The 25,670-nt window shown below is 43.0% G+C and overlaps 3 protein-coding genes across 5 annotated transcripts in view; 1 reads left to right on the top strand and 2 right to left on the bottom strand.

Moving 5' to 3' along the window:
• Positions 1-1,016: 1,016 nt before the first annotated feature.
• On the bottom strand, positions 1,017-15,381 carry ush1ga (Usher syndrome 1Ga (autosomal recessive); the record flags this gene model as incomplete). Its single annotated transcript, XM_080856387.1, has 3 exons — positions 1,017-1,826; positions 2,643-3,090; positions 15,218-15,381. The coding sequence occupies 3 exons, from the start codon at positions 15,379-15,381 to the stop codon at positions 1,017-1,019; spliced, it is 1,422 nt and encodes a 473-aa protein (XP_080712513.1).
• Positions 15,382-17,011: 1,630 nt separating this feature from the next.
• On the top strand, positions 17,012-20,878 carry otop2 (otopetrin 2; the record flags this gene model as incomplete). The annotated part of the gene is made up of 6 exons (XM_080856764.1): positions 17,012-17,426; positions 17,795-17,931; positions 18,577-18,635; positions 19,296-19,426; positions 19,759-20,588; positions 20,708-20,878. The coding sequence occupies 6 exons, from the start codon at positions 17,012-17,014 to the stop codon at positions 20,876-20,878; spliced, it is 1,743 nt and encodes a 580-aa protein (XP_080712890.1).
• Positions 20,879-22,931: 2,053 nt separating this feature from the next.
• hid1a (HID1 domain containing a) overlaps positions 22,932-25,670 on the bottom strand; it is a gene marked incomplete at its 3' end in the record, with an annotated part of 10,500 nt that continues 7,761 nt past the window's right edge. Inside the window, exons 12-19 of one of the 3 annotated variants that reach the window (XM_080856374.1) lie at positions 25,641-25,670; positions 25,285-25,449; positions 24,593-24,820; positions 24,053-24,240; positions 23,839-23,928; positions 23,634-23,725; positions 23,142-23,300; positions 22,932-22,995 (exon numbers count right to left, since the gene is read on the bottom strand). The exon at positions 25,641-25,670 is cut by the window's right edge and continues 49 nt beyond it. In XM_080856374.1, the coding sequence (XP_080712500.1) occupies positions 22,932-22,995; positions 23,142-23,300; positions 23,634-23,725; positions 23,839-23,928; positions 24,053-24,240; positions 24,593-24,820; positions 25,285-25,449; positions 25,641-25,670 (1,016 nt within the window). The remainder of the gene's footprint in view (positions 22,996-23,141; positions 23,301-23,633; positions 23,726-23,838; positions 23,929-24,052; positions 24,241-24,592; positions 24,821-25,284; positions 25,450-25,640) is intronic. The other 2 variants (XM_080856375.1, XM_080856376.1) reach the window with 2 other exon arrangements.

The following is a 25,670-nucleotide window of genomic DNA, read 5'->3' as shown; positions in this document are numbered from 1 at the left end:
CTGATTCCCATGCCTCTTTACTCATTACCAGAGCGTGACTACTACACACGGTAAAACAAATAGAGGCAACTCACCTTTTTTCCGGATTATCCGTTTTCCCCGGATTATCCGCGAGTGGGTTTAACTACCAGTTTTAAGGCGAGACACACCTGTACTGTAGCCCACTGCAAATGTTGATTTTTGATGCTAATCGTAGTCTTAAGAGAGCGAGAATTCGCAGCTCTACCCGAAGGTTGCAAGACTACCAACGATTAGCATGATTACACTCACCTGTGGAGTGAACATACTCACCAACTCACCTGACGCGAGAAGAATTAAGGGTCGTGACCTGGGGGAGCATGCCTTTAGTACAGGGGCGAAGGCATACGTCACCCAGGTCACAGGTGATTTTGTTGATACAAATACTCGAACTACACGTAAACGTGAATGACATCCAGTGCTTAAAGCACCGCCTCTGGCGGTCAGTAGAAACGAAATAGAACTATGCAATTTATTGTATTTAAGAAAATCAGGATTTCATCACTCATAAATTATCTGGACATACCTAATAAATGCCTCAACTATTCACCACCGTGACCTGGATATTGCACAGTTAATTTAATTTGTTCATATGTTACATAACTCTCCTTTCATTCCAACAGCTGAAAATGGTATGCGGAAGAATTATACAGACCCTGAAAATCCCAGAAAACTGTCCTTCAATTATAATAAATGTGATCAAAGGTAACTAGCCAACGAAGGCAGTGCCGTGCAAGGATTAATCTACATATTTTTCATTCACTACACTCTGAATACAAAACATCTTTTAAAGATGCATAATGTTTTATACATATAACAGTTTCACATAGATACTTTCATATTGTTGCAGTTGCATACACTGGAAGCAGCAGATCTGATGTACCTCAAAGCTGATATTGAGATGAGGTTTTGAATGATGATGTAAGATAACAAAGGTAAGGCTGAAGACAGGGTGACAGAAAGTATTTTCAAATCAAGTGTGACTTATGTGTCTTCACTCACAGTGCTGTGTCCTCCATGGCCTCTGGGTCCTCAATGGTCTCTAAACGTCTCTTGCAGGCGTCCATCATCTTCTTCCGGGGCCCCAGAGGTATGTGGATGCCCTTCAGGTCGTGATCGGCGCAGAGCAGCAGAGCCTCCAGGTCGATCTTCTCCCGTCGGAGGATGGGGATGAACTCGTTCATGTGCTGGGCAGCCAGGAACACCTCCAAGGGGTTGCTCTCCTGCTCGTCGTCATCGTCCAGGCCCAGTTCCACCTCGTCCCAGGGCAGATCCTCCATGTTGCGCTGCTGCAGGCTGCGGGCACTGCCGATGCTGTCCTCGCCCACGCTGGGCGACCTCTGCAGGCGGCTACGCAGGCGCACTTTGGTCGTCGCCTCCTCCAGGCCCGCCAGGCTGCCCTCATCGCGCACCCCGATGTCAAACAGGCCCCCACTTACGTAGTTGCGTCGGAACACCATGGTGCCCAGGCCGGGCCGGTTGAAGAGCGAGTCGTGGCCGGAGTCGGTGCTGACCTCTGAGTGGTCCACGTAGGGCCCGTGCAGGTCCGGCTCGCTGATGGCACGAGAGATTGAGTCCTCGTTGTCAGAGGGGAACATGTGGCGAACGTTTCGGCGAGAGCGGTTACTGGGGTTCACGTACGTGCCCTGCTTCAGGAACATGACGTCGTTACCCAGCTGGAGTCCGGACAGAGAGCGAACGCTCTTGCGGCCGTCCTCATAGATCTTAAATGTCCCATCACCCTGCTTCTTTTTCTCAAGCTTCTTCTGGATCTTGGTTTTACCCCGGGTTGTGGCATGAAGAGTAGCCTGAGAAGAGAGACAAGATCAGAAAGAGCTTCCAATTCATAGCGTTGATGGGTCTACTCTTAAAATACGACACCATGGCATGAACACTAAAACATGCTCAAGGCATGAACATCCAGTTTGTCCACTAAAAGATGCTTGTCCTTGTCTGGGAATTCCCCGCCCCTTCACTGCATTTCATTTGCTCAGTTAGTCTGGCGAAGTACTAAATGGAGGTCCACTTCACTCACGTAATTGGACACGCCTTTAACCAATCAGACCAACGATACTATACAACGATACAACGATCGGTAATAAAGCAAACACATCTTTTTTCTGTATGAATTGTTCCAGAGCAGGTTCTGTTCTATTTTCAAAGAAAACTTGCCTTTGAAATCATCCAAGACAGCCGCGAGAGCAGTATATAGTTTGCTGTGCTTTTCTTTTTGGTTTCGCTTTTGTTACGTAGACGTGGTTATTTTAAATTTGCCAATAGCGCGCCAGGTAGCCAAAAGCCAGTTTGTGATTGGTCTCAGATATCCTGAGAATGCTGTAGTGAAATGCTGTGCAATCTTTGCCAGACCCACTTCTCAGGCAAAATCTTGTGCAGTCTGTATTGAACACACAACAAGAGTCTGCAGACATGGCTTGACAGTTACACCTCAACAGCAGTTAGAAGCACCCATTTTCCAAACAAGGCACTCCAAAGACTCTGTGAATAATATGTGAATAATACTTTGTAATACACTAGTTGAGTGTATAGATGGGCTTGTTTGTGTTTTTGATGGGTGAAATGGGTGAATATGGTGACCTGTGTTTGTTTGTCAGGGTCTCACACACCTGGGAGTATGGCACACTAATTGTGGCAGTGTTGAAGAGTATCCGACTGGCGCTGCTGCCGGTGTAGCTGGAGAAGCTCATGGCATCCGACACCGAAGCCTCCGGCGCCTCCTTCTGGAACTTCCGCTCCATGCGCCGGTGGTGCTTCCTCTGCATCTTAACACAGTCCTTGATCCGTCGTTCCGCATCGTGGAACGCCCGGTTCTTCAGCTTGCCCACCAGTTTGGGGTTGAGGGCCGACTGCTTGGCAGCAATGGAATCCAGGTAACGCACACAGTCCATGTGGGTCTTGGTGGCAGCCATGTCCAGGGGTGTGTGGTAGTCGTTGTCCAGGCACCAAATGTTGGCACCAAACGACACCAAGAAGGACAGGCAGTTCTGGTGGCCATTGGCAGCGGCCAGGTGGAGTGGTGTATTTCCCCATATGTCACACTTATCAGGGTTCCCTCTGGTAAGAATAAAAAGGCAAAGAACCATTAGTGAAGTAGCAGAATTTAAATTCAGTTATTTTACTAGACTAAGGCCCAATTTACACACAGGTTTTCGCGATGTCGGCACAGGCACACCGACAGCTTTATTTAGCGTCTAAACGCAAATTTAACTGTCGGTGTGCCGATGTCGGCCGAATTTCAGCCGACATCCCCGTACCATTCGCCCGACAGCCCATAGGGAGTCCCCGACATCTTCAAAGTGCGTGTAAACGCGACCCGACATCTGTTAGGCATATTACAGACAGTGTTGCTAGGCAACATCGCTATCAACAGAGGCAAACTGAGAAACTTCCTGTGGTGTGTGTAAATGCGCCCCGACATCTACGTGCAGATGTCGCGCAGATGTCGCCGACATCGCGAAAACCTGTGTATAAATTGGGCCTAAGCTGTCTGTTTTTGCTGTTTTATCTAATCAAATTTCCCAGATAGAATCTGAGTTTCCCACTGGCAATTTGTTTGATTGTTCTGGGTGAATACCATCCTTTCCGGGATCTTGCAAGGGTTTGTTGTTGTTGGCGTAGCCATTCTCACTAGGCTACGGTAGGGTACATTTATGTAATATACGGAGGAAATAATTCACGCTCCTACAATCGGTAAGTGGTAGACCGGAAAGAGAAAGACTTTATTTGCACAGCAATATTTATACAGAACATCACGCATAACGTCTGACGTATGAGATCATATATGTCAACACTCCCACTTGATCACATACTCTTAACATCATAAACTTACAAATATCACAACACTTTAATACACAGGATTCTGTATTAGTATACTGTATAACAGAGACACTCCATCTCTATAATTTCTTTATTTTGATTGAGTTTAACCTTTTTACATACCAAACATAAATGTCATAAATCTCTCCACCTTGAACTTTGTCATTGGCTTTGTCATGACATCTGCCACCATATCAACTGTAGGACAGTACTCAATCAATATTTTCCCATCAGTTACTGCAGAACGAATAAAATGGTACCTTATATCAATGTGTTTGCATCTTTGGCGGCAAACTGGGTCTTTGGACAGAGCAATTGCACCTTGATTGTCCTCAAAGATTTTAACTGGTACATACTGACAATCATTATCCATTCCACTCATTAACTGTACAAGATAGAGGCTCTCTTGCGTGGTAACAGCCAGCGCCATGTATTCAGCCTCACATGTTGATAAGGCAACTGTGGCCTGCTTTTTAGACTTCCACGAAATCAGTGGACCATCATCAGTTAGACTAAAGCAGTATCCCGTAGTGCTTCGTCTGTCATTTATATCAGCAGCCCAATCAGAATCACTGTATGCCACAAGTTTTAGATTTGCCTCACTTTTCCTGTAACATAACTCATGATCAATTGTGCCTTTCAGATACCTCATCACATGCTTAGCTGTTATCCAGTGTTGTTCATTTGGTTCTGACAAATACTGTGATAACTTACTCACAATCCAACTTAAATCAGGCCTGGTACATGTCATTATGTAAATCAGACTTCCTACCATCTCACGGTAAGTTTTAGCATCAACAGGGTCAGCATCACTGTTGTACTCCATTTTCTGTTCACATGGGGTTGACCTAGGCTTACAATCTGTCATGCCAAATCTTTCCAGTACTTTGGATATGTACCTTTTCTGACTCATTTTTATAACTCCGTCATTCTGATCAAATTCCATCCCTAGGAAATGTTTTAGTTTTCCCAGATCTTTCATCTTAAATTTCAGAGCAAGTGTCTTCTTAACATCACTCAACAAATCATCATTACTAGCAGCAATAACTAGATCATCAACCCAAATTACCACTATTGCTCTTTCTTTTCCAATTTGTTTAGTGTAGACACAGTGATCTGCAGGGTTTTGCACAAAATCATTTCCAATCAAATAATCACTCAGCATCTTGTTCCAGTTTCTACCGGATTGCTTTAGACCATAAAGTGACTTGTTTAGTCTGCAGACTAGATTTTTACCTGTGTCAGACTTCACCTCGAATCCCTCTGGTTGCCCCATATACACCTCGCAATCAATAGGTGCATGCAAATATGCGGTCTTAACATCCATCTGGTGTAAATCAAGATCATATTGTGCGGCCATTTGCATCAGTACACGTATCGAAGTTAGATTAGCAGTTGGAGAGAAAGTCTCCTTGTAATCTACTCCCATCACCTGATTGTAACCTTTGGCAACATATCTGGCCTTGTAGGTTTCTGACTGATCTGCATTAGTTTTGATAGCATAGACCCATCTACCTCCCACTTCTTGTTTGCCCTCTGGTAGGGTAGTCAGTGTGAATGTGTTGTTTTCTCTAAGAGAATCCATTTCCTCATTCATAGCTTTAGCCCAAATCTCTGCCTTAGGTGAGCTCATAGCTTCTTTGAATGTTTGCGGTGCATCACACATTCTATAGCAGTAGTCAATGTTAATTGACACCTGGTCATTAGACTTCACATCAGTAACATACTCAGAGAGGTACTGTGGGGATCTCCTGTCTCTTTGAGGATAACGAGGCTCACCTCTCTCAATCTGAGCTGTATCTGTAGAATCAGGCCTATCAAAAGTTCCCTGAGATATATTCACATTCCCTTGATTCTGTGCCGTTACAGTTTCAGTTAATCTGGGTGACACATATCTCTTCTCCACAAAGTCATCGTCAATCATTAGATCGGTTTGGGTTTCTTTCTCCACAACATTCTTTGTGACAAATCTCACCAGCCGGTGTTTCGATACCTTCTTAGTGTCAGGGTAGTACACTAGATATGCAGGGCTATACTTGTCATATCCTATGAAAACTCCCTTCTCACACCTCGAGTCTAACTTCTTCTTGTCATGCTTGTATGTGTAGCAGACAGATCCAAATACTCTCAATCTAGACAAGTTTGGTTTCTTGCCTGTAAGCATGAAGTATGGCGTTTGCTTTGTTCTGTTACAGTAGCATCTGTTACGAATCACTGCAGCAGTCATTACAGCATACGTCCACAACTCCTTCGGTAGATTACTCTCAATCAACATGCATCTCGCCATGTCAAATAGTGTGCGCCAATTCCTCTCTGCCGTGCCATTTTGATGTGGCGAATATGGTGCTGAGAATTCGTGTCTAATGCTATGCTTGGTTAGCAAAGACTGAAACTCCTGTCCTGTGAACTCTGTGCCATTATCTGACCTAATGCACTTCACACTCCCATAAGGGGTTACATCAGCAAGATATCTCTCTGTTGCTTTCGCAGTATCACTCTTAGCTTTCAGGAAATACACAGACACTGTACCTGAATAATCATCTGTAAAAGCTAAAGTATACCTGAATCCCTCTTTTGCTACTGGGTCAATAGGACCAGCCAAGTCAGTGTGTACAAGCTCAAGTGCTGCTCTTGCACGAGCGTCTGGTTCTCTGCTTCTGCTCTGGACGAATTTACCCTGTGTGCATATCTCACAATTCTGTTTTGATTTATCAAATTTGCCCTTAATCTGCATCCCCTCTACTACATCTTGCAATCTGGAAACATCATCGTAATTGCAGTGCCCTAGTATTTCGTGCCAAGTTTGAATATCAAAACATCCATTACAAGAATCACAACCTTCTTCACTTTCATCACTAACAGTGTCCAAGTAATAAAGTCTATTGTGTTCTTTAATGTCAAACCTTGTACCGCTTTCGTGGATGAGTTCGTCTTCTCCTTGCTTGAACCGAACAGAGGCTCCGTTGGTCGTCGCTGCTTTTACCGAGAAAATGTCCTGAGGATATGTCGGGATGAAGAGCGCATTCTTCAGTGTAGCCTTCACTCGCTTTCCCTGGCGGTTCACCAGGTTCACCTCCGCGTCGCCTCTCTTGAGAGCCACACCGTTTGCCCTGGTGCCGTCAGCCAATTCGATGAAGTGCTTCTCAGACTGGAACGTGTTGTCAAACTTCTTAAACTTCCCGATATCCGTAACGATATGCGACGTTGCTCCCGTGTCGACCATCAGCCCTTTGAGGTTCCATCCACGTTCCTGGAAGTCGCCCGCCTTGAAAGCATATTCATTTTCTCCACTCTGTTCCTCATCAGCAACTTGTTTGACGTTGTCATTTCTTTTCCGTCTGCAAAGTGCATCTGTGTGTGTCGAACTTTTGCAGTATCCACACCATTGCTTTCTCTGGCGTTCGTTCGGGCATGCCTGTGCTTTGTGTCCCTTCACTCCGCAATTGTAACAGACAATGTCGCGGCCTGCAGCGATCTCTCTCCCCCGAACTGTAGCACTCGCCCTCATGACGTTGTCTTCCGAGCTAGCACGATATTTTTCAGTGTCTTCAAAACTTCTCAATTTTGTCTTGAATTCAGCAAAAACTAGATTCTCGTCCGTTTGCGTAACGTGGATAACGAACGGTTTGAATGATTCCGGCAATCCCTTCAAAATCATGGCAATCAAAAGTCCATCACTCAGTCTTTCTTCAGCATTTCGAAGTGCTGTAACTGTTGCTTCGGCCCTAATTATGTAGTCCGTCACACTTTCATCTGTACTCTTTTGCAAAGACGTTAGCTCCGTGTAGGCCTACAGGCTAATTATTCTTGGTTTGCCTTTACCTGCGTAGTAGTCTCTCAGTATCTTGAAAGCTTTTCTTCCGTTGTCTGTAGCATCTCTCATTATTAACGACAGGCTTTTATCGTCCAAGAACTGTATCATTTCTGCATATACCTCTTCATTTTTCTTTATGTCGTCCTCGACGTCGTCTTCCTCATCGTCGGAGCCAGGCTCGTTGAGGAGGGTATCCTTCAGTCCTAGTAGGCGCATGTGGCCCAAAAACTTCGTCTCCCAAATTTCGTACTTCTTCTCATCTCCGTCGAAACACAATCTACTCCACCTACTTCCATCTCGTGACCTGGGCCCATAACCTGTTGGCGTAGCCATTCTCACTAGGCTACGGTAGGGTACATTTATGTAATATACGGAGGAAATAATTCACGCTCCTACAATCGGTAAGTGGTAGACCGGAAAGAGAAAGACTTTATTTGCACAGCAATATTTATACAGAACATCACGCATAACGTCTGACGTATGAGATCATATATGTCAACAGTTGTGATTGTTGCTGCCAAGAGTAACTGAGTTTGCTGCTGGAATTCTAAGTTCTGATCCTGAGTTAAATTAAAATCAATTGTAAATAATGCAAGAATTTCATGACTATATGTATACATCGCGGTTATAAGAAAAAATTGCAATTACAAGAAATCCTTGAATTTGATATAATTTGTGAAAGCGCAAAATCGCAAAATCCTGGTGGGACTGCACATTCCTTTCTGATGGTGAAGGACATCTTTATCATTTGTGCAAACCCCCAGACAGGACAATGGTCTCATTCAGTTGGTCATTCATCTCAATAAAGGGTTTCATTGTGATGTAATTATGCATACATGTACACCAATACAGCCAAACAACTGTAAATAATTAATCTCAATCATGCACAAGCCATGCATGAGGGCACAGTGGTGAATGGTGAATGACATGGTTGTTTGGATTTCTCTGTGTCAAAGATTCTGTAAATGATGTTTTACAACAGGACATGTACACACTAGCATGGCACCTCAATGATTCAAAATCCCTTTAAACTCCAACTAACCTCATTCTTCCTCATCAGTGACAACTTTCCTAAGGCACACACACACACACACACACACACACACACACACACACACACACACACACACACACACACACACACACACACACACACACACACACACACACACACACACACACACACACCTTTCCTCCTGCTGTTCCCTATATCCAACAGGCCCGTCCCTAAGGTCACCGCCGACCTGCTCATCTCACACAGGTGCATAACCTGATCCCCTCATCACAAATGTGAAGTCAGTATCCAATTACAGGAAATACCACTAGAGTTGCACCAGTGAACAGCACAATATCACTGAATTCCCGGGCTCATACAACCACAGCTTGACACCTAACTTCTCATTCTGACCACAACACCCACCAATGCATGCATATCCACAAACATCCCCCATTGCACATTAATACTAACACATACGCTCATACATACACCTACTTAAACACCTCCTTCGGCATCACTGAAGTCTACTCATCCCTTCTTAATCTATAAATAGGATCCATGTTAAGCTTTAGAATGCTGGAGCCTTACTCCTCCAACAGGAGTGATCAATATTTCATGTGCCGCGGGTGAAGCTTTAGAGGCCAGTGGTGCATTATTGATGGGGAGCCCTGAGCGCTTCGATTCATAGAAGAGAGAGCTGTCTGCCACAATGTTACAGAGGCCAGCATCGGCAGGAGAACCCAACATCTGCTCAAAAGAGATCAACACCTGGGCCAGAGTAATAAACATCTGCACACATCAGGATTTCCACTAAGATTTTTTTGTAGGATCATTGTGTTTCTACCTTTATCATCGTAATTTTCCACTTCTTCTGCCCCTGGAGTCTATGGCAACCCGTAGAACACTATGGTAAAAAAGTAGTAAGTTTCATAACTGCACCTCAATTTTCAAAAATCATGTACCATTGGATTTTTTTGGATTAAACCAAATTTAATGATGATGTCAAATTCTGCCATATTGGATTTTATAAAAAATGTCATAGGATGTTCACAGGCCACAAATTTTGCCCAATCCTAACCAAAATGCCTATCATCTTGAGACCAGGCCCAACAAAGGTGGCTTCTTGGTTTTCAAAAGCGTTTGCCCAATCACATTCAGTCGAAATTGGCAGAAGTGGGGTCATACCTCAGCCACCCTTTGATCAAAACCAGACAGGCAACAAGCACCAGACACTGCAATAGGCAAAAATATGTTTTGGCTAATAAGTGTTAGGGTCTGTGCGTTAAAAAACAAATCTTATGTCTGGTACTACTGTGGGAGGCTGAGCAACTTATGTTAACCAAATTGGTCGCCATATTGGAATTTATTGAACATTTTCACAGGCCTCATAAAAGATATTTGTTGTCTTTTAGATGAAAATCAATTAAAGCTGCCAAACAGGAAGTGAGATCGTATCTCAGCAACTGTTTCATGAATGGACACCAAACTTGCTAAAACCTGTGACACCCATCACACAGGAAAGAGGTTCTCTGGGAATCTGAAAAACGCATTCGGCCATCAGCGACATTTTGCTGGATTGTGTTTCGGCAAGTGAGCTATGTAGCCATTTATGTAAGATAAAATTACATTTTAGCTATGAACAGAACTATTCTGAAAAGTAAACTTAAAACTTAGTAGAGGGAAACATGTTAAACGCTCAGATTCCATGCTACTATACTATCCTGACGAAATGACATCTTAGTCCAAAATCAATTGCGAATGTTCTTTTAAGTTTAACTTACAGATCAACAACTAGGCTTACATCAAGCTGTGAAATAAAACTCACTCGTTTTAAGTATAGGCTATCCCTAACTAACGTGACTGTTTCTTCCTTTTCCGTACGTCACCAAATTAGGCCTTATTGCTGCAGTAGACAAACAGTCAGCGAGAGGCCCAACAGTAGCCCGTAATCCTCCTCCACTGCTCTCCTTTAAACCCCTATGGAGTTGGTCTGTCTACTCTTTTCACTGTCTGTGGTGCTTACAGCAATGCCCTTGACAGAGAGCGTCAAGTTTGCATGGCAACTATGCCCCACTGGACTGCTGGGCCCACTCATTGCTACTTGCAACTTTATTTTCTAGCTGTGTCCATAAAGAGTTTCATTTACCAGCCTTTCAATAACAATCTATGTTACAAACACATATAATTGAATCTGTAGGCTGTAATGTAGCCATAGGTTGCCAAAAGATAAGATAAAGTTCCATTATTGATTTGTTTGCTTTGGTTAAACACAAATGTCTTATTTGATGACTTGTAGGAGCATTATAACAGGGCATTTTGAACGGCAAGTGATTCATTTATCATTGCTTTTTAAATACATTTTACCAGACAAAAAAATAAATAAACGGACACCCTGCTGCGAGGAGAGACCACCCTTCCCCTGTAAGATGAACACTAACACAAGCACCAACATCTGTGAAGCAAACAGTTGACTTACATAATGAGTGGAACATGAGGACCTAAAAAAAACACAAAGATCAGAACATTTCACTGGCATTGCTATGATTTTTTTACCTTGAGTAGTTGAGTAGCCTATTCCCTGCATCTTTTAACATATCCATTCAATCGGGTGACTTAGGGAGTAATATGTTTATGTATCAGTGTCTGCATTTTCTTTCATATTCTTAAACGTGTAATGACTTATAACACACATCCACAGACTGCAACAAATCAGCCTGAATTGCAACAAACTGCTTTTGTAGTTATCATAACAGAAAATAGATTACATAAAAAACAAATGTTTACTGTGAAGATTAAAGTGATTAACTGCCCTAAAGTATTCTCACACAAAATGGCCATGACATAACCAGACAGTCTCCAGTCTATACAGCAATAAATATGGCCTGCAATAAATGTCCTGAAATGTTGGTTCAGAGAATTCTCACGCTTGGCAGATGATAAATGGCTTCATATCTGATGAAGTATTGTCAGACCGTTTTATCTTTTATTCCTGTTTCTTAAAAAAAAGTGAAAGGGATGTATGGCTCTGCATGTACATCCCAACTGTAAAGCGTTCAAAAGCACTGTTTCTACCTGATTTATATTAGCATTCTCTCAGCAGAAATATACAGTGTACAGAGCAGAAGGATATATTCATCCTTGTATATGTAGCCCTGGTAGTTATAGGCTCACATAGGATGCAATGGCAGATCAGGTTCCGGCTTGTAAAAATACTGGTGGGTAGAGCACAAGACAATCAATTACACTGACCGACGGCAGAGCATAACGCCTCCATTCATTTAGAATCCAATTTAACTCATGTTCTTAGACCTGACCCTCAAACCTTAATTTCTGAATCAATCTAAAGCATGTACAGTTCAGACTCTAATGCTACATAACGAAGTTGGAGTATTGATCTCATTCCTTAGTATGGACTGATATGAGCTTCGTAGAACAGTCCAGTTGTGCTAAACTCCAGTGACATTAGGCTGCAGCTAATTGCACAGGGTCCAATGAACATTACAGTGCATATCGAGATCAATTTAGCTTAAACACGGAGGGGACAGTTAATAGGGTTTGACCATTCTAAATCAATCTGGCACATATTGCACAGCACAACACAACTCTAAGCAAGAGTTGATTCAAATTCCTCTTTCTGCAATATGCATGAGTGTTCCTATGAAGTTCATGTTTTACAAGGAACACTAGTGCGTGTAGCCTTTCACTACCAAAATCAAAAAGATGTTCCCACAGGCATGTACTTTCCATCCGTCTCATAAGCCTGGAGGTTATTGTCTACAGAGCACAAGCTGGCACACGGCCAAGCAAAAGATTTATTGTCTGTTTTGACATTAAGTTGGAGGCATTGAGGCTGAGGCCATCAAGAACTGTGGACATCACTCCCATATATCATGGAAGATAATATGTAAGATATTCTCAAAGTTGCATGTTTTATAATAGCCAGAACGCAACACCCCTGCTTGTATATTCTCACTCAATGGATGTCCAAGTCATAGATGGCTCCAGTGACTTTTTATTTGTATTTCCTGCCCTCCTTTCTGATGGACATAATTTGGTAATGACTTCAGAATATATTAATCAAGTGTCTTGTATTAATATATACCTTGTATAAATCATGTGCTTATGTAAGCACGAACATGGCTTTTCTGTGTTTCTGCATATGTGTTACTTAGACTATTAGTCTGCATATGTACAAGAGCATGTTTAGACCAAAGGTGATAAGCTTCTTCTGACCTTGTGCAAAACTGCCATCCTTGCAATATAGGGAGCCTCGGACGTCAGAGATCCACCACGTGGTTATCCCTGCTGAACGCTAAACTTTACCCCTTGTGTGATGTGTTTATCAGGGCTTCACTTTCAGCCTTGTGCTGTGAGTGAGCCCGATTGCAATTGTTGTTGTTGTTGTTATTTGACTAATAAATATACTTATATGCAGCCCCGGAGTCCTGAGGTAACTAGAGTGAATTTTCACTCTAACACTTTCGCTGCCGCTTGTTTAGCTGTACCAGCTCAGAAGTCCTAACCGATATCTGAACATGTTTCAAACAGGCCATCAGAGTTTCCTGTATAGAAATGTCCATGGTGTCTTCCTGCTTGCTGATTTGTTTATAGCCTTGTTTTGTCATTACTGATAACTACTTTGGTTGCATGTGGTGCCCTAGCCTACTGTATCTAGAATGGGTGAAACCAAAAAGACATCACAAGTGTTTGTACCAAGCACCAGCTCAGATATCAAGTCTAGTGGCATGTTACAAGTCATCTAACTACAATAAGTGTAGGTATACCCAATGTATTATGTCCTGGTTTTCTTCATTTAAATATAGCTATATTTGCAACAACAATGGAGAGTAGGAAAAAACTGTGGGAAATCTCTGTGAATTGTTGACAGTAGATATGGGTCATCATGACTTTTCTCACTACTACAACGGTTATACTACTACTGGTTACTTTACAGAATTTCAGTGTCGTTGTCGTGTGTGATGCTGGCTTGAATCTGTCCCCTGTTTAAGTCATAATAGTACATTCCATTAGTAAAACACGGAGGTGCACAAGGCCGGACAAGGACACATTTCTTTCTTGCATACATGAAAACTGGGTCTAGTTAGCACTCATGGTTGCTGTCGCATAAAATACCAGGCTACTGTAACAGTACCCCAGATAGCAAGCATTTATCGGTAAATACCAGGCTACTGTTACAGTACCCCAGATAGCAAGCATATATCGGTCCACTGGTAGATTTTGGTAAGCACCCAACTGGTGGTGCACTACTTTTGGTCCACGCTCGGACCACCATCATCTTCAGTGTAACTGGGTGTGGATATAAAGAAATAACATAAACTGTTAGCAATTCCTGGAATTTCTAAATCATATCCTTGGCATAGTTTATTTTAAATATCAGCCGCTAAACAGTGGTTCATGGTAGAGTTAGCCCTACTAAAAGGTTCTCAAGTGGAAAAATGACATGAACAACCATACAAATGTTAAGGGTTGGTGAAAATGAATGAAGAAATATTGAGTAAAAAAAAAAAAAGGATTTGAAAAGTGGCGAAACGGCAGGCCGTTTGTCTAACTCACAGCAGGCCACCCAAAACCGGTAGGCAAAAGGCCAACAGACCGCAAGCTGTACCCCAGTGGGAAGACAGTGATCCCCTAGCTTTGTGGTATCAGGGACTGAACAGACTAAAGCATTTTTCTTAACTTATTACTGACGAGAAAGATGAAACATCTACAACGCACATCGCGGATTTAGATGTGGTGAGCAAGGCACAATGACAGAATTGATGCCAGCATGCCTCTCTGTAGATTGCTGTATCAGCTGACCGGTCATCCAATTTGCCTGCCAGAGCAAAGTGGTAACTTCTGTCAATTAACCACTCGCATAATGAGCATGGGGAAGCAAAGCAGGTCAGCCGGAAAGATTTTGAACAAGGCCTTTGTATCCATACTGCAAGCGCTCAGAATCCCTTAGAACGGAGAACAAACCCAACTGAACTAAAAAAATAACAAAGTGTGCAGAAAAAAAACAAAAGATAACATGTTCACATTAATATCTGAACATAATCTTTTCAGCCTATACACATTTGTACAACTCATTCATACTCAATTGAGCTTCCAAACTTTTTGGCATTGACCATAACCTCTCAATTTGGACGAACTATGTGACAGTTTAATTTGTGTGTTTTCATTTTCTACTGTTCTAACTTCCCTTGTTTTAAAGGAGATCCTAAAAAATAGCGCCTATAAAATAACCTATAAAAAGTTTTTTGTCCTCAAGCCATGAAATGTGCTCAGACCTCACAAGCTAAACGTGATCAAATGGCAGCTGACCTAAATCTGGGTAACAAGATGCACACGTTCTACCACCTCATTACGTAATCTTAGGTTTAACATTCGATACTATGCATAGTGACAAAGCGTTCTCTGAGCGGCTTCGGCTCTCGCATGCTACATCTTTTCCCACTTTCGTGACGGCTATAAACGACAATGGATGCTGGAACTCCAAAACTAAAACTTCCACCGCGGTTCCAACAAATACGCTTGACATAGTAACTCACCCTCTCCCAACGATTAATCGTAGGGCTTCCAAATTGCCGTGATAGGCAGCCCATAAGGTCGGTGTCATTCCATCTTCATCAGGTGCGTTGAGGTCCTTCCGTGTGGCCTCTTTAAGCAGGTCGAGGTAGCCATCCCGAGCCGCCTTATGGTACTTGTCATTCATGGTACAATCGCTCCCTCACCGCCATAATGCTGCTATCCGTCTTTGCATTCATTCACCCAAAGCGAGGTTCCAAGGGCTGGAGCAGAAGCCCCGCACCTCTGCTCGCGAGCGGCATGCCCGAAATTGCGCCGTGGAGTAAACTAGGAAGCACGCCCAGGGTTTCCATGGACACCTTGGATGCTCTCTGATGAAGGCGTGGTTTATGTCTCAGCACCACCTCCTACAGTAGCCCTCCACATCAGGAATGTACTGACTGAACGTAACTCAAATCTCACAATTTGGATTAAATGAAAAGGATTCCATTTTTTGGAAGTAAATGCAGTATTTCATTTCAGTAGAAGACACATGCATTTATAGGCTATTGTGTCAAGCTTTATCCATAGCCTACATTTAAGAATAAATGAATGATGTGAATGTTTTTTGAGACATCAATAATTATAAAATATCACAACTCATGTTACGACTCATATCACTGGTTGTTTTTTTCTTCTTCTGTGAATTCAATTTCTTAAGTTAGACATTCCTCTACTGAAATAAAATTACGAATTTACATCCAAATATAGAATCGTGCTAACTTTATCCCAAATATACCATATAAGCCAACACATTTCACCTTTCAAACCTGCTTCAGTCTCTCCTCTACAATCACTGTTTTCTCTCTGCCATTCCAACAGTATAGAATAAGTATTTGTGAGGTCATAATTGTTGTAAGTGACATCTCATTCCATTCCATTCCTTTTGTTGTCTGCTCTGGCTCAACCTAAAGCCATTCTAGACTGGGAGAGTGCTTTTCCGTATGCACTGCCTGTTTACACTGAGGGTGATTAAAACATCTTTAAAGCTCTTCATAAATTGATACAATATGCGTTTGATGATGGGAAAAGAGTGTTCCAGAGATTTGAAGTTGTATAAGATATAGATAGGGTTTATTGTTTTTATGACACTGATTTTATGTGGCTGTTGTAAACTTTAGTGGACACTTCTGTGGGTATAAATGTCATGGAGGGTCCCAAGACCTCTCCAACAAAGAACAGCCAACACACATATGCACAGGTAAGTTGTGAAACCAGTGTCTGAATATAAACCTGTTTTTGTTGCATATCCTTCAGTTTAGCAGATGAGTTGTTAAATCTAACCAATAACTTTTGTGCCAGATTTGGAGAGGTTTATAAAATGTTTATCATATTTGTGCTTCCGTGGTATGGGGAGGGCATGCAGTATACCTGAGGGCAGTATGAGTGTATGAGTGAGCCTACTGAAACCATAAGCTAAAATGATTAATGGTTTTGCTATTCCAAATTTACACAGAGAATATTAAAAAGGAAATAGTATGACACGGAAACACCGAAACCTAGGGCTGTACCTTAGATAGGTGGATAAAAGCCCAGTATTTGTTGATAGATAAAATCTGCTGTATTGTTTGTTCCTCTTGTCTCATCACATGAGCTGTGCTCCATGCTGAATGCTCCCACTGAATAAATACTGTTATCTGTGAGTTTTAACCAGTGCTGTTTAGGTAGGGTATCTGGCTGTGGCTTCAATCTGAGCCAGTGAATTAGAACTGTTCAGGGGAAGTTTGAGAGCAGCTTTGACAAAAGAGGTAGGCCATTGAAGGGGCATTTCACTGACCATGTGCCTAGCTTCAGGACTCACGCCTGACTCCAGCAGGATGACACCCAAAGATGAAGAGGAGCCCAGGATTTCCTCCTCACCACCCGTCCCCAATCATTCCACATTTGCGGGGCGCAGGCTACGCCTGTCCAGCTGGGCCAGCTCTGCTGCGCCAGCCACCCGGGACCCGGCATGTAACTGGAGCTGCCTGCTGTCAGGGCTGGTGTCTCTCAACATCATCCTGCTGGGCTGCGCCATGGTCAGTGCCAGCGTCTTCAACACGGTGAGCATCACCACCACCCACCTGCAGGTCTACCTCATCACCATCATGATCCTTAGCTCCTGCTGGATGGTCTACTACATCATCTACATCTCCCGTGGGGATCATGCTGTGCTGTACAAGGATGGCCATGCTGGCCCCATCTGGCTCAGGGGTAAGACAGACAGACAGACAGTCAGACAGACAGACAGACAGACAGACAGACAGACAGACAGACAGACAGACAGATAGTACAGATATAGTACACTGTAGCTGGATTTAAGATTTACTTTCAAATGTAACTTTCTCTGGTTTAGAAAACACAAACCTTTCACATCATAATCTACTTTTATAAGGAAAACAAAGCAACCCTAATTTAAGGACTCCTACCTCGAATTTAATAAAAAAATGTGTACTTACAGTTACAACATGAAAGTCACTTAGATACAGTCATGAAGTTGAAATGAGGTAAATTAGTTGAATTCGGACCAGAGATGAATCATAGCACCTCTGATACCTTCTGGTCTCGTTTGTTTCCTGCAGGGGGGCTTGTTCTTTTTGGCTTATGCAGTTTGATCATGGACATCTTTAAGATTGCCTACTATGTGGGCTATCTACATTGTGACTCAGCTGTTAAGGTTGTCTTCCCCATCGTTCAGGCTATGTTCATTTTTGTACAGGTAAGTCATCCAGTGTTTTTACTTAACTAAAGCAGTTGCTCTTTTCACCATTTAAAAAAAAAATTGTAATATGAATAATTTACATTGCTGCACCACGTGTGGATTGTGTATTAATGAAAGAAGTCCAATTTTACTGTTCAATGTGAACCTGTTTTTTCTGACTACTGCTGTGTCGGCCAGGTACAGTAAACAATAAATATTATGATTGTTGCACCAATGGCAGGAAATTAGCTTTTAGAGGTAGCCTAATAAAGCTTAATAAGTTTACAATGTTGACATTGATTATTTAATACTGTCAAAAAGTTCATATTAACCTTGAGGCCGGCGTTTCAGTCAGACAGTTTTCACCGGTTTTTGCCTGGTGAAATGTATTAAAAGAATGATAAATCAAAATCTTGCCGGTCATAATGTCCGTCAATAATACACATACAAAACAGAAAAGGTATTATAGATACTGGTAGTATGGCAATTATCACTGAACATTAGAAACAATGTATTGTGCAATATAGTAGTAAAACTGAAATTGTATTGGGTCTGAAACATTTTTTTTTTTTTTTTTATGATTTGGCATGAGTTACAAAATGTAAGAATGCATTACATTTAGATATACTCTTTTAACAATGCATCACCATAACTTTCTTTTAGACGTACTTTCTTTGGCTCCATGCCAAGGACTGCGTTCAGCTCCAGAGAAACATAAGCCGGTAGGTCTGCTACCATCACTCAACCCACGTCATGGTGATACAAGGAGGGGCATTTCAGGGCTTTACAGGGGGGGTTTGGCCTTTAAGATTTAATTTAGAATTATGGAAAGGACTGCTTCCTTTTCCTGAATAAAACCCTTTCAGACACATTGAATTCTGTTCACTCTCTTTGCATGACACAAGATAGAATGTGCCTATCTGTGTGCCTACTTTGATAAAAGTGCTGTAAAGCACACATTGCAGCTAAACAGCACCAAGCACACAGTGTTCTCAGGGAAAATAGCAAAAAAAGAATAGATGTATGACTTTAGTCCTTACATGACATTATAAAACTTCTGTTTATACAATTAGTGTAAATTCCTTGTAATTTTTTTTAACCTAATTTTAAAGAAGCAAGTCATGAAAATATTGATCATGGGATAAAACTAGCGAACTTACATTGAAAAACAGTAAGACTAGCAAGCACCAACAGTACCATAGTTGGCACTGATCAGACATGTTTTGGTGATATATTTGATGTCATGCTTTTAAAAGACTCTTACATTTCTGTGGGGTGTGATGCCATGACAACACTACATAGTGAGACAAGTAGGTGGCTAATAGGAAGGACACGTGTTAATCAAAATGAATCTGTCTGTGTATCTGTCTACCTCACTTTAGTTGTGGCCTGATGCTGACTTTTTCCACAAATCTGATGCTGTGGATGACAGCAGTGACTGAAGAGTCTCTGCACCAGACAGTGATTCCCACATCAAATACCAGCAGAATCTCTCGCAGCAATGCAATGCGAGGTGAGCACATGTGTAACTTTTTAGTTCAACAAGCTCAATTCAAGTTCAGTTTAACAAGTTCAGTTCAACATGTTCAACATGAACAACAATTTCTATAGAATAACCAAACTTCCAGGTTCTCATGGAATTTGAAATTACCTTCATGGGCAAGGCATCATTTCCAGTCACATTAGAACTTTAAGATTTACTGAAACCAAATGGGCAGTGTTAAATAATGTTTGTCATGTGTGAACGTTTTTTGAATTTCACAAACACACTCACTTCACCAACACTACACACTTGGAGAAGTATTTCACTCATATGTATTGTATCTCATTTCTTTCCTTCTGCAGTGAGCTCAAAAGACAACTGTGAGTGCAGCCACTCCGCCTGCGGCATCTTTGAACAGGCCTCTAATTACCTGTACCCCTTCAACATTGAGTACAGCCTGTTCGCCTCAGCCATGACCTACGTCATGTGGAAAAACGTGGGTCGCTTGATGGATGAGCACCACCACCACCGGCTGCGTTTCCACTTGCGTGACGTGCTGCTGGGCCCTGTCAACGGCCTGCTGGTGCTGGTGGCCGGCCTGGTCACCTTCATCGTCTACAAGGTGGACGTGCAGGAAGAGGACGAGGCCAAGAGGGAGGAGGCGCTGCGCATGCATTACATCATGAACACACTGGCCTACGCCATGATGTCGGCCTCCACCCTGGCCGGCTGGGTCCTCTACGGGCTGGACCAGCGAGAGCACGTCTCGGGGAAGAACCCCACGCGCAGTCTGGACGTGGGGCTGCTGCTGGGAGCGTCCATGGGCCAGTTCTCCATCTGCTACTTCACCATCGTGGCGGTAGTGGCGACGGGGACGCAGGGCGAGCTGGACGTGCTCAACCTCGTGAGCGCCGTGCTGGCTGTGATTCAGCTGTGCCTGCAGAACGGCTTCATCATCGAGGGGCTGCACCGGCAACCGTACCCGCCCATGCCCTCGCAGGTGTTCGCTAACGCGCTCGCCACGCGCTGTCACAGCGACAGCACACTCATGGTGTCAAAGTCTGGCACTGTCGTGACGAGTGATGTTTCAGAGACACACACACTTCCACACACTTATAGTCCTGCACGTCTGAACTGGAAGAGACGGGCACTGAAGGAGATCTGTGCCTTTTTGATGCTTTGCAACATCACTGTAAGTCCCCATACTATACATATATCCTCCATCACACAATCAGCTAAACTTCCTTCAATAATATAACGTTACATAATTACAACTGTAAAGATGATATTGCTTATTGCTTCTGTCCACAGTTATGGATCATGCCAGCGTTTGGTGCCCGGCCACAGTTTGAAAACCCTCATGGGCACAACTTCTACGAGGTGTATATGTGGGTAGCTGTGGTGAATATTGGCCTGCCATTTGGCATCTTCTACCGTATGCACTCGGTGGCGGGTCTGTTTGAGCTCTTCGTCATCTCCTGATCCCCACCCTCACTCCAAGGGCAATCTCTCCAGCATTCAATAATAATAAAAGTGGAACAGGACATTACCCCACCATGAAATTCAGAATGGGAGTAAAATGCTTTCTTCCGATCATTGTTTTATCTTAACAAAAATGTTCTAAGCTTTGGAACTTGAATATTCTCTGTCAGTCATCAGTGTGCTATCCCTATCTCATATTCCTGCTCTAATCCTCAAAGAGCTGCTGTTTCTATACCATTTATTTTCAATTGGCCTTGTCTGGTAACGGCTGGCTAGGGGTCTTGTAGAATAGATATTATTTTCTTTGTTTGTGTACATGAACATAGATGTAGATAGGTGACTTGCCAGACCAGAGTGGGTTGTGTTTGTCTGCCTGGAATGTGTATAAATGAATAACTTATTTTTTTTTTAATTAGTGTTGTAACACTCTGTGCTCCTGAACTCAAGCAATGAAGTTGCATTCCTCGCAGACATACACACTTCAATAATTGGCTGACCAATTTAAAGCACTGATCCTTTGATAAAGACAATGTATACAGTATGTATGTACTGTAAGCAATCAGACTTTTCTTCAACCAGAGAGATGGGTATGCCTCATTGTTTAAGTATTTAACTTTGTGTTGTGATGGATATGGTGACTGTACACAATTGTGCAAGCGGTTATATACTGTATGAGTTTGTGTGAGGACAGCCGTTTATCAATCACCATGTTCCTTCTTCCTCTTTTTTACCCAACTAGTAATCAAATTTCAAATTTCGTTTTGTTTTGTTTGTATCAGTGTGTATTTGTGTGTTAAAAGTAGCTGTATAGCCCCTCCTCCCCAAAATAGTCATAGTAAATTGTTTCTAGATGTGAATTCTCTGGTATGGTTGTGTAAGATGATCACAAAATAAAAACACATTGACATCTCTCGCATCTTTAAGGAATAATTTATGATATATTTGTATATATTCAGACAAAAATACTACTTTAAACTTCAAGCACAGTATTTACAGTAGGTCATATTAGTCAAATAATAATGCAGACAAAATGGGTCTTGACAGTGCAATTGCCAGTGTTAAATATCAAGCTCTTTAAAAAGAGTTCACGCTGTGTGTTTGCTCAACACACTATGAGATCACAAGCGCATGGTCCTCATTGGTCTCTTTTTGCTGAATGCACAATACACGGAGAGGGTGAACAGCACCCAGTTCTGACTGAACAGCCTTTATCCATAGGGAGCTTCAAGTAAGAGCTGGGTTACCTTACTTCAAAGCAGGCAGGTTCTAGATGTACTATCATCCAAAACATTCAAAAGCTGCCAGGAGAATCGACAGCACATCATCAAGTCGAGAAGTGTGCACTCAGTGTAAGTGTTAGCTGTAGGTATATGTGGAAAGCCTGCAAGCCTACTGAAGCATAAGTAGCATCCTCACAGATCTACTTCAGCATTGGGTTTGTACTTTTAAACGCGGACAAGAGCAAGCTCACAGCCCATAATAATCACAAAAGATGCTGAGACACTGCCGAGCTTCCAGCCTCAAGGCAAATCTCTGTCTCATAGACACACACACGCAGACACACAAACGCACGCATAAACTCTGTTAATCGTAACATATCCGTTATCTTAAAAATCCTTATTTGGTAAACAATACAAACAGTAAATTTCGAGTTACATAAAAAGTGTGTTGCACCGAATTCAGGAAAGGGAAATGGGATTCCTGTAACAGGATCGCTGCCATCTGCTGGCCAAATATAGGCTGAGAATCTGGTGTGCCATAGGCCAACAGAGGACAGAGAGCAGCAAGTAGGAGAAAGGGTGGGGGGTGTAGGGTTAGAAAATCAGAGGCGTACAGAGCTATTACAAAGCACAAGGGGGGGGGGCAAAATGGATGACTTAACATGAGGGTACACTGAGAGCGAGAAAAGGCTGGGTTGGTATAGAATAGGCAGGGAGAGAGAGGGAGAGAAGAGTGTAAGATGCAACACACTGAGGTTTAGGCGATAAGAGGGAGGGTCATGCTAGGGCGGCCATTCCTCTGGTCGTGGACAGACAGCTGGTCTTCTCCCACCCTACATCTTCTGGATCTCAAAGAGACGCACGTCCGTGTCATACCAGATCGGAGGATCCACATTGCTGAGGGAGAGAAAGAAGTGGGATCATTAGGACATTGGCAAAAACAACACCCAAACTCAGCCATCCACATACACACTGTGGAACACAGGACAACATAACATTCAGCTCCACTTAGCTATACAAAACACCAAGACACACAGTCATACCGGAGGTACACCACGCCCCACATATACGTGCGGAACCACATGGCAGTGCCGGCGTTGGCCTGGTACTTGCGGATGAGGATGGGGTGTGGCACGGGCAGCAAGCCCACCAGAGTGCCATGCTGCAAGAACTTCAGGATCTCTGACTCGTCCGTCAAGCCCCTGCGCCGGTCAACAAACACATCCACAGTTACCCACACGGCCAGTTATCAAACATCTATTTTAACAGACCAAACAGAAAAATGGAGTCTAACACACGGTCCTTTAGCTTAACTGCTACAGTAAGAAGCTAATAACATGGATTTGACTCCTATGGATAACAGTTTCTGCTAAATAAATACACATCACACATGTAACACATCAACAATCATTACGAACAAGCACGTGCATTAATCACATTTTCAGTTGAACGTAAAAAATCGAACTGTTTCTGTGGTTTACACTCCAAGCTTCATCAGATGTACAGAGAGCACTGTAGGGTCAGTGTGTCCTTACTTGTCAATGCAGATCTTCTCCACCTGTGGGACGAGCACCTGCAGCAGGCGCATGATGGTCTGCAGGGGGAGCTTCGCCTTCCAGGACAGAGCCTGAGGACCGACACACACATAGTGAGCAAACCCACAAACGTGCAGGACTAGCAAGCGACACTATTCACCAGGAACTCCACGTGGCTTTGCACTGCTGTATATGCGCTGCCTACCCATTCAGGTGTCGGGTTCCAGTAAGAGACGGAGGAGGAGGTGCTGGACCGTCGACGCCTCTCCATCTCTGCTTCCGTGTAAAAAACATCCTGCCCCGGAAACAGACGCGCAGTCACGAACACACGTCACAGCGAAACTGTAAAGCTCATCAAAATGCCTGACTGCATCTGCTTAGAACAAATACGTCTACTACTGAAATCACTACCCTCACACTCCTACACAATCCTTTCTGTGTGTGTATCCCACCTCATTGTCTCGCCCTGAGTTGGACTCTGTGTCGCTGGCGCCTGCGCTGGCACTGGGGTCCGGTTCCGTCGGCTTAGGAGGAGAGTCCATGCGTGACACTGTTACCATCGTGCCATCTTCTGACACCTGGGACTTCTCTGTGAGTTTGTCAATAGCTACAGGAGAAACAGGTCAGGGTCATACTTTATGAGAAGAGATCAGGGATGATGAATTTATGTCATAACAACACATGAAAAACACTTGTGCAAATCCTCACTTTCTTATAAAATAATGCATTAGTGATAGTAATATGTGGGATAGTACTATGCTAATTTGATACTTAGGTATTTTGCAAAGGTCACTGTGTGAATAGATTGTATTATAGCATTTCATATTCTCCTATGACTCTCTAAATGAAACTGAAAAAGGTAGAAGAAGTTGTGTCTAGGTGATAGGTTGAAAAGCCTGGAAGAGACGGATCAAGATTATGTGTGCAGGTGATGTGTTGGGCTTCGGTGGGTACAGCACCTGGGATAGCCACCAGGCTGGCCTTCAGTGTGCCTGGCTCTGCAGGGACGGCCGGGGTGGAGCCTTCCATGGATACCGTCTCCTGAGAGCTGGTCCGGGAGATGCCGTCCGGCGTCTTCTTCTTCTTCTGAAGGGCCTTGTGGATGGTGGCAGCATCTGTGGGCAGGTTGGCCAGCTGGTGGAACACACTGCGCTTGCGGATAATTGCGTACACTAGGTTACAATTACCTGAGAGAAAAACAAGAGGTAGGACAAGAAAAAGTCTTCTATAAAAGAGCCGTGAGACAAGCATAACATTCAGTCATTTGAATTCAGTTTTTTTTATAAAGGGAGGACATCACAAAACCAATACAATTGTGATGGACTCAAATTGGCTCAAAACAATGGGATCTCTTCATCAAGCAAAAAAAAGATTACACCAGGGGAAATAAAATGTAAATACGTCAATATGTAGGCATGACTATGTTTGTGTGTGTCTATGATTGTAGACTCACCAGCGGTCATATGCAAGTTAGATCAAAATTAGACTTGATAACAGACCTGTACTTGGATTCCTGACCTGAATTCAATAGGTGGCTAATACTGAATGCTACTGTATAATCCCCTTGACATCACCTGTTCCAACATTTGGAATTATTTTATACTCCCAAAGACATTTCATTACAATGACCCAGCTGATAATGATGCTTTACCATCAAACTGGTACTGAATGATGTTGTTGAACGCCTCAAGCAGGAAGAAGACCAGGTGGTGGTTCTGGTTGGCGGAGAAGAGGTACCACTGGGTCGAGAAGGCCTCCAATAGATGGAGAAGCTTATTGGCGGCCACCATGGACAGACTTTTCAGATAGGGTGAAACTGCATGCAAGAGGAGAACGCATATGAACAAGGCCTATAACAAAACCAGGTTAGTATTCTCTAACAGATAGACGCATTTTCAAATAATCTGTAATGTATTCAATTAAAAAACACTGAAAGACATTAATTACTAATCCTTTCCATTCATCAGTAAGTAATCCTTTACTTTAACCTGGTCAGTGGCAACTCACCATTAACTACAATAGTAAGCAGGCAGTCAA

This window comes from Sprattus sprattus (genome assembly GCF_963457725.1).
Source record: "Sprattus sprattus genome assembly, chromosome: 18".
Lineage (NCBI taxonomy): Eukaryota > Metazoa > Chordata > Actinopteri > Clupeiformes > Clupeidae > Sprattus > Sprattus sprattus.
The sequence above is the reverse complement of the archived record's forward strand: the minus strand, read 5'-3'. Positions and strand labels throughout refer to the sequence as shown.